General features: G+C 51.7%; 1 protein-coding gene across 1 annotated transcript; it reads left to right on the top strand.

Moving 5' to 3' along the window:
- The first annotated feature begins 667 nt into the window (after window positions 1-667).
- On the top strand, window positions 668-3307 carry RXFP3 (relaxin family peptide receptor 3). The gene is made up of 3 exons (XM_055554824.1): window positions 668-745; window positions 1288-1569; window positions 1886-3307. Exons 1-3 carry the CDS (start codon window positions 668-670, stop codon window positions 3305-3307), a joined length of 1782 nt encoding a protein of 593 aa, XP_055410799.1.
- The last annotated feature ends 5590 nt before the right edge of the window (window positions 3308-8897 follow it).

Raw genomic sequence — 8897 nt, 5'->3', positions numbered from 1 at the left:
AAACGGAGCAATACCGAGACTATAGTGAAGGTGTTCTCTGGAACTGTTTTCCGATTTTGAAATCCTGATGTTTCATTTTCTCTTCTTTAGTATTGCATGAAGTGAAGTGCAAGTTCCTCAGTTGTCTTCGACTCTTTGCGACCCCATAAACTATACAATCCATGGAATTCTCGAGGCCAGAATGCTGGAGTGGGTAGCCTTTCCCTTCTCCAGGAGAGCTTCCCGACACAGGAATCGAACCGGAGTCCTCTGCATTGCAGGCAGATTCTTTACCAACTGAGCTATACCGTGGTTTGTTTGTTTGTTTGCTTGTTTTTCAGTATGCTTTTCTATCTCCTCTGCTTTAAAGTCATAACCTTTTTGTCTCTGTAAGTAAAGTCAGGCGCTCTGCAAGAGTGAGGACAATTACATTTAATATACTTTTGTTTCCGTTTAGTCCAGCACAATGAGGAAAACATTTCAAATTTCTTAAGTGTTTCATAAGAAGCGCACATTTTACACCAGAGCAGTTGATCTGGCACTTAAACTGCAATTTAAGAAGTGACTCAAATGGTTTATATTGATTGCTTTTGCCCAAAGGAACTTAGAAGAGTCCTTAAAATTTACTTCCATTGGTCTGAAGCAAACAAGCAAACACCTGGTTAAGAGTTCTGATTATAATAGTAGTATGGGTACTGGTGCCAAAAAACAGCCCTATGAAAACCTCTTTTCCAACTGCATCAGATTAAAGACAGTGTGGTTGAATGTGAGTAAACAATCTATTGAAGAGCTGTGGGCTAACAGCTAAGCATCTAATGCCTGTGAGGTTAGCGCACCAATTAATTACATATTCTGCTTAGCTTCAGTTCTCAGAATACACCAAAGCAGATACCAACATCTGAACCCAGAGTTCTGTTACGTGAAGACGCGTTGAAAATCCTGACAACCACAGACGCCAATTACAGTCAGCTATTAGTAAGGGGAAGTGGAGCTGGCGTTTGGGTATTCAGTAAGAGCCCACCATCTGATTTAATGTATGGGCATGAAAAGAGACAACTATCGTTGCTTTTAAAAAAGAAAAATGGGCAGAAGATTGTGCATTTGGAACTGAGAAAGAAAAAATTCTCATAATTATGTTGGGGGATGAGGAAGGAAAAGCGATCGCAAATCAAAGCCGACTTTCTCCAGCCACAGAGGGAAATCAAGGACTTGACGACCTTTTGAAACTGAAAAGGGAGACTGGCCCCGTGGCTCGGCGCGTGCGACGAAGTTCAGCACCTCGGAAAGCGCCCCCTCTCCTGGCGCTAGGGTTACGCATGCTCTTCGGGAGCCCGCAGCCTCGGCTGTGCGGGTGGAAATACAACTCGCGGCAACGCGGCTGGCAACGCACTGCGAGTCGACAGCAGCGGAGATACGGAGATGCGAGGCAGCGAGGCCGGCATCGAAAGCCCTCCAGAGTCTCAGCGAGGTAGACTGAACTCTCTTCGGAAACCTCGTCGGAGCAGCTGCGGAGGAAACCTGCAAAGGTATTTGAAAGGGAAAGAGCGGGCCCCCAGGAGCGGTCTGGAGCGGCAGGGAGGGAACGCGCTAGTGCCAGCGGGAAACGCTGGGGGCAAAAAATCTGAGTTTTTACAGTAGAGACCCGCAGACTCCAGCCTTGGCCGGACATCTTTCGACGCCGTTCGCTCGCCTTGGGAGCTGTGCGTCTCTACTCTCGAATACCCCTCCAGAACCGACGTTCGGCGCCCATTTTCACTCCCAAGGCCAAGCTCCGCGCGCCGGGGACGCGCCTGGCGCCCGGTTCCTAGGCGCTCTCTTCCACAGCTACTTTGCAAGCCCCCGCGTGCGCCGGAACCCCGGGAGAGCCGGACTCCCCTTAGGAGCTATCTCCCAAAACATGACCTAGAGGCACCAGCGCTGGCAGGTGGCCGCGGCAGCCGCGCCAGCCACCATGAATAAGGCGGCTGGCGGGGACGAGCTCACAGAACTCTTCGGTCGGATCCCGGACCTTCTGCACGCGGCCAACTTCAGCGGCAACGCGTCGCTGCAGCTCCAGGACTTGTGGTGGGAGCTGGGGCTGGAGTTGCCGGACGGCGCGGCGCCGGGGCACCCCCCGAGCGGCGGCGGGGCGGAGAGCGCGGACCCCGAGGCCCGGGTGCGCATCCTCGTCAGCGTGGTGTACTGGGTGGTTTGCGCGCTGGGGCTGACCAGCAACCTGCTGGTGCTCTACCTGATGAAGAGCAAGCAGGGCTGGCGCAAGTCCTCCATCAACCTCTTCGTCACCAACCTGGCGCTGACTGACTTCCAGTTCGTGCTCACTCTGCCCTTCTGGGCCGTGGAAAACGCCCTTGACTTCAAATGGCCCTTCGGCAAGGCCATGTGTAAGATCGTATCCATAGTGACGTCCATGAACATGTATGCCAGCGTTTTCTTTCTCACCTCCATGAGCGTGGCGCGCTACCACTCGGTGGCCTCAGCTCTTAAGAGTCACCGGACCCGAGGGTACGGCCGGGGCGACTGCTGCGGCCGGAGCCTGGGGGACAGCTGCTGCTTCTCCGTCAAAGCACTGTGCTTGATGATCTGGGCCTCCGCCGCGCTGGCCTCGCTGCCCAACGCCATCTTCTCCACCACGGTCAAGGTGATGGGGGAGGAGCTGTGCCTGGTGCGCTTCCCCGACAGGTTGCTGGGCCGCGACAGGCAGTTCTGGCTGGGCCTCTACCACTTGCAGAAGGTGCTGTTGGGCTTCGTGCTGCCGCTAGGCATCATCAGCCTGTGCTACCTGCTGCTGGTGCGCTTCATCTCCGACCACCGCGTGGCAGGGACCGAAGGAGGAGCCTCAGCGGCCGGGGGAGGCCTGGCCGGAGCCAGCGCTCGGAGACGCTCCAAGGTCACCAAATCAGTCACCATCGTGGTCCTGTCCTTCTTCTTGTGTTGGCTGCCCAACCAGGCGCTCACCACCTGGAGCATCCTCATCAAGTTCAATGCGGTGCCCTTCAGCCAAGAGTACTTCCTGTGCCAGGTGTACGCGTTCCCCGTGAGCGTGTGCCTGGCACACTCCAACAGCTGTCTCAATCCCATCCTCTACTGCCTCGTACGCCGCGAGTTCCGCAAAGCGCTCAAGAACCTACTATGGCGCATCGCGTCGCCTTCTCTCACCAGCATGCGCCCTTTCACGGCCACCACCAAGCCCGAGCCGGAGGGCCAGGGACTGCAGGCCCTGGCGCCTCTCCACCAAGCCGCGGAGCCCGACCTGCTCTACTACCCGCCTGGTGTGGTGGTCTACAGCGGCGGGCGCTACGACCTGCTGCCCAGCAGCTCGGTCTACTGACGCGGGCCGAAGCCCAGCGTGCGCGCAAACTGCAAAGCGGTTTTTCCTGGACGGAAAAGAGCGGAGCGGGTGAAGGGATGCTAGGGGGACCTCCGGATCAAGAGTTTAGGAGGTAGCAGGTTGGAGAGGAGCATAAAGGAGCAGCCCAAGAAAAGGTTGGGGACCTCCTCCGGAGAGGGGAGGCTGCGAACCCAGGTGGAGAGAGGAAGCTGGCAAAGGGGCCGAGCTCAGCCTTACAGGCCCAAGCCATCAGCCTCCGTTCCCCTTCTCACTACACGCACCCCCTTCCTTCTCTTAGGCTATGTAGTGTAGGCTGGGCAGTGTAGGGCGCCTAGAAGGAGGAGAAAGGCATCCGGAACGTAGAGCAATTCGGGGGCGAGGAAGTGGCCTCAGCCAATGATGCGCAGACAGTTGAGCACATGTATTACAGAAACTTTTGGGGGGCAGCTCTTGAAAAAGTCCTCAAGGTGCACGCAGCCGGGGGAGCCACCCTCAAAACCTTTGTGCCCTGGTTCTGGGACAGCCGCGGCGCGAAGGTCTGATCTGCTGCTTGGGTGCGGGCAGGCCTAAAGTATGGGACCCGGAAACTTTTTCGGAGTTGAAAGAAGTGACAATCTTGTTCCGCCCGCAGGAGAAATGCACCGAAAGACAGCCACCTCCCGTGAGGCGTATGGTTTATCTTTTGGGTCGGGGAGAGTGCGCACACCCGGAGCCGGACTGGGACTCTGCACCGCCCAAGAGTCGAGGGAACCAAAACGCTCGCGTGTAGTACAGCTCTTTGCCGGGGAGTGGCTTCCCTGCGAGAGCGAGCGGACTCAGTGAGGTTACAGAGGCTGAAGAGAGAGACTTTAGGCTGCTGCTGCTGCTAAGTCGCTTCAGTCGTGTCCGACTCCGGGCGACCCCATAGAAGGAAGCCCACCAGGCTCCCCCCGTCCCTGGGATTCTCAAGGAGAAGGGGGGCGGGGCACGTGCTCTCTTGGTACTCCAACGGCAAGTGAATGCGCCCTGCGCTGGAAGCTGGGCGTCTGGATTCCCTTGTGAGCCCTGCCTGTGCCTGGAGGCACTGCAGGTGAGCTGTGCCCAGGAGCAATTTGAACAGGTCTGAGGAGACACGCCACTGGGAGTAGAGACTTTTCTGCAGCCTCACCCTCTCACTCTTTGGGAATCGGAATGCGTGTTTGATTGAGGCTCTAGACCAGCAAGTAGAGGAATGACTCGGCCGCGCTTTTAGGCTTAGAAGATGAAGAGATGCTGTAGAAACGTGGTTCCTGAAAACCAAATTCCCGGAAGCCGGAGTCTGATCGTTCCAGAGGAGTTGTGGGGTAGGAAGGGGAATGGGAGACTCAAGTAAACTCTGTGCTGAAGGGGAAAGAGTAGGGAGAGTCTGTTCTGGGTGAATAACCAGGATTTCAGGTGTGGGGTTTCTTATCGCTCATAACACTGAGGAGAGACGGCAAGAATCGGAATTCCCACAGGACTCTACCTTAACCAAGTTCCATTCATTCTAAAGAGTGCTCAGCACGTTGACACACGTGATGAATTTTTCCATGACCCCAAGTCTAATGGGACCTTCTGAAGGGTGACACATTTCTCATGACAATTCTGTTCTGGTCACAGCAGTATAGTCCTTTCTTGAGGCTGCTCAGAGGGCTGGATGGAATGATCTACCCATCCAGCTGCCAGTTTTGACAGAGGTGCTACTGCTTTTCTCTTTGGCGACCTAGTTTGAGATCATAAACAGGCAATGTGAGCATCTACTGGTGTGCTTATTTTCATAGCATAAATCATCACTATACAAGCATGTCTGCTTCTGTAGCCTCTTGAACCATAAAATACTTTGTGATTTTGTTGGAAATTCCCAGGACTGTCTGAGATTTAAGGTTCAAAATGTGAACTCCTCAGCTCCAGCGTTCCTGTCCCACTTTCTGTAACACACATTTTGCACACACAGTGCAAAAATTAAGACCTTGCCAGAAACACAAAAGCTGTTTGACCTCCTCAATCCTGAGCAGCCTTGAAGGAGGTAGCTTTTTTAGGAAACAGAATAATGCTAAGTAGTCAAATTAGCCTCTTTTTGCCATTTAGGATGAAAACTTATTGATACTGAGAACCAGTGGGCTAATAAACATTGAACTATAATCCCAAGTCTCCAAAATATAAAGTAAATGAACAAGTAAACACCTACAAAGAACAAATAGTAGCATGGTAGTGTATCTCTGTGTTACACTGATATTAGACACTTACTGAGATATTCTCTTTATTAAGCAACTTGCTGTTTTGAATTTAATAATAAACAACGTGTGGGTTGCCCAAGGTTTTTTGGAAAGTATGTTGAAGTGTGTACTTCTGGTATGATGGGCACTAGAAAAACAGAAGGGGTGGGGGCAAGGACTTCAGGAAAGAACTCTATGAAAAGAGTCACCTTGTCCCCACCCACATCTGTGGACTTCTAAGAACATGGCTAGAGGGAGCCAAGACCAAAACTCCTATCTACACAAGGACAAAAGCATCAACAAGGAAATGGTCAAATCCAGTTGAGATCATCAATTTTTTTTTTTTGAATGCTTGTTGTGTGCCTAGCTCTGTGTTGAGTGTTGGGGTTACGTACACATTCCTGACATTTAGAAGGGGACAGTACCATGTACATGAGGCAAATGAGTCATGGGACAGTAAGTTAAATGTCATGTTGTTGCTGTTCAGTCACTAAGTTGTGTTGGACCCTTTTTGATCCCATGAACTGCAGCACTCCAGGCCTCTGTGTCCTTCACTATCTCCCTGAGTTTGCTCAAACTTATGTCCATTGAGTTGGCGATGCCATCCTACCATCTCATCCTCTGTCACTCCCTTCTCCTCCTGCCCTCAATCTTTCCCAGCATTAGGGTCTTTTCCAATGAATCAGCTCTTCACATCTGGTGGCCAAAGTATTGGAGCTTCAGCATCAGTCCTTACAATGAATATGCAAGGTTGATTTCCTTTAGGATTGATTGGTTTGATCTTCTTGCTTTTGAATATCATAGTAAGGGCTAAAAGGAAGTGCTGTTTACAGGAACACAGGGATGGAGAACTTGATTCTGTTGGGGAATCAGAGACTTCCTGGCCAAAGCAGTATTTGAGATGGACCTACAAATATGGGCTTCTCTTGTGGCTCAGCTGGTAAAGAATCTGCCTGCGGTATGGGAGACCTGGGTTTGATCCCTGGGTTGGGAAGATCCCCTGGAGAAGGGAAAGGCTACCCTCTCCAGTATTCTAGCCTGGAGAATTCCATGGACTGTATATAGTCCATGGGGTCGCAAAGAGTTGGGCATGACTGAGCGACATTCACTTTCACGTCACTTTCTTAGGAATATGAGTACAATTTAGATGGGCAATCTGGCAATTGAGACAGAGAGTAGGTGCATAGCTAGGGCATTTGAAGCTGGGGAAATTCAGTGATCAAAGGTTTTGAGGTTGGAAGGCTAGGTGCATGGAGGGAGAAGCAAAGCAGTGTGGCCTCCCTTTCTCCTGCAGGATTTACTGGGATTTCTAGGAAGAATGTAAATGTCCCTGCACTTGCTTTATTTGTCTGGGAACAGGACAATTTTGTCCCAGAGGGGATATGTCATTGGTATACTAAGAACAAGTACTTAAGTTCCCAAAGGTGGTTAAGAGAGTGTGAAAGTCGCTCAGTTGTGTCCAACTCTTTGTGACCCCATGGACTATATAGTCCATGGAATGCTCCAGGACAGAACACTGGAGTGAGAACCTTTCCCTTCTCCAGGAGATTTCCCAACCCAGGGATCAAACCCAGGTCTCCCACATTGCAGGTGGATTCTTTACCAGCTGGGCTACCAGGGAAGCCCTGGTAGATTAAAAGTCTTTAAGGTGGTTAAAGTCTTTTAAAATTGGATTCTATCTGCTCATTCAAGTCTCAATGAAGTTGAGTTCAAGGAGTAAAGTATCACTTAAGTGTGAGTGTGTGTGAGTGTGTGTGTGTGTGTGTGAGTGTGTGTGTGAGAGAGAGTGAGTCTGTGTGCTCTAGCTCCCTTTTCCATCCCATAGCCCACCCAGTGTTCCATCTGAAAAGAGCTTCACTTGTAATGAAGACCATGCCCTGTGGTTGGCCACAGATGACTACTCTTATTTCCTTGGGGGTCCAGGGAAGACGGCTCTCAGTTGCAGGTCACCCTTCCAGCCCACCCAGTCATTCATTTCAAAATCTTTAATCAGCAGAGCAGTGCTTGGAGAAATGATCAGAAGATACACACTGAACTCAGCAAATAATTCCATTTCCAAATGTTGCAGACATCAAGAACAGGTAGGTGAGGCAGGAGAGGTGGCTGGATGCTGTTTCTTTCTTAAGGCTGTGTGCTGTGTCATGTGGGAAAACTACCCTGGTGGCTCAGATGGTAAAGCGTCTGCCTGCAATGCAGGAGATCCAGGTTTGATCCCTGGGTCGGGAAGATCCCCCTGGGGAAGGAAATGGCAACCCACTCCAGTACTCTTGCCTGGACAATCCCATGGACAGAGGAGCCTGCTAAGCTACAGTCCATGGGGTCTCAAAGAGTTGGGCACGACTGAGCGACTTCACTTTCCTTTCCTGTGTCATGTGGGGCCCTGAGAGTACTGGCTCATTCTCATCCTGGGCCCAGGGCAGGGATCCTGTGTGGGATTGGGAGCAGGTGTCCTCCCTGTGTCCTCTTCTAAGTCAGTCATGACCTTGCTGCTCTTGGATGGATAACGTGAGGGGGAGAAGGAGGAAGGAAGACTGGGGAAGATGGGATCTTTTTGCTGGTGAATGTAATAATTTCATTTGTGAGTGTATATTCCAATAGTTATGGGCGTCCCTGGTGGCTCAGATGGTAAAGAGTCTGCCCGCGGTGCTTGAGACCAGGGTTCGATCCCTGGGATGGGAAGATCCCCTGGGGAAGGAAATGGCAACCAACTCCAGTATTCTTGCCTGGAAAATCCCATGGGCGGAGGAGGAGTCTGGCGAGATACAGTCCATGGGGTCGCAAAGAATGACACCACTGAGCGACTTCACTTTCACTTCTCTTTTCACTTTCATTCCAATAGGTGGCGCTAGTGGTAAAGAACCCGCCCGCCAATGCGGGAGACGCAAAAGACATGGGGTTCGCTCCCTTGGTGGGGAATATCCCCTGGAGGAACGCATGGCAACCACTCCAGTATCCTTGCCTAGAGAATCCCATGGACAGAGGAGCCTGGAGGGCTACAGTCCATGGGGTCACAAAGAGTTGGATACGACTGAAGCAACAGCACACACACACACACACACACTGATAGAAGGCAGGGGGCCTGGATTGGACAGAAAATAAGTGCCACTGTGCACAGGAGGGAGGCAAGGCTCAGAGGTTGATCAGTGGAACCACAGCACACTGAAGTCTGAGAAGAAAGCTCAGCTCAGTCTGGAAAAAATTAATCTGGAGAAAATGGGATAAACTGCGGGAACCCAGAGAACCTGGTGCTGAATGAGGAAGCTGTGTGTGTTCTGCAGGTGGCAAGTGTGGGCAGGGAAAGGAAGGAGTGACCACTTTGGTGTAAGGCTTGCCCTCCTTCCTCTCCTGCCCCACCCTACACAACTAGAAGAGCTCAG

Source organism: Bubalus kerabau, chromosome 18 (assembly GCF_029407905.1).
Source record: "Bubalus kerabau isolate K-KA32 ecotype Philippines breed swamp buffalo chromosome 18, PCC_UOA_SB_1v2, whole genome shotgun sequence".
In the NCBI taxonomy this organism is placed as follows: domain Eukaryota; kingdom Metazoa; phylum Chordata; class Mammalia; order Artiodactyla; family Bovidae; genus Bubalus; species Bubalus kerabau.
This window is presented reverse-complemented; position numbering and strand designations above follow the sequence as displayed.

What these genes read in the sequence shown, in the direction of transcription:
- RXFP3 (XM_055554824.1), top strand. Translation starts at nt 668, where the DNA reads ATGGGTACTGGTGCCAAAAAACAGCCCTATGAAAACCTCTTTTCCAAC. An exon ending in TAAAGACAGTGTGGTTGAAT is followed by an intron (nt 746 to 1,287) that starts GTGAGTAAACAA and finishes TCCTGGCGCTAG; the next exon opens with GGTTACGCATGCTCTTCGGG. An exon ending in GGCAGGGAGGGAACGCGCTA is followed by an intron (nt 1,570 to 1,885) that starts GTGCCAGCGGGA and finishes AACATGACCTAG; the next exon opens with AGGCACCAGCGCTGGCAGGT.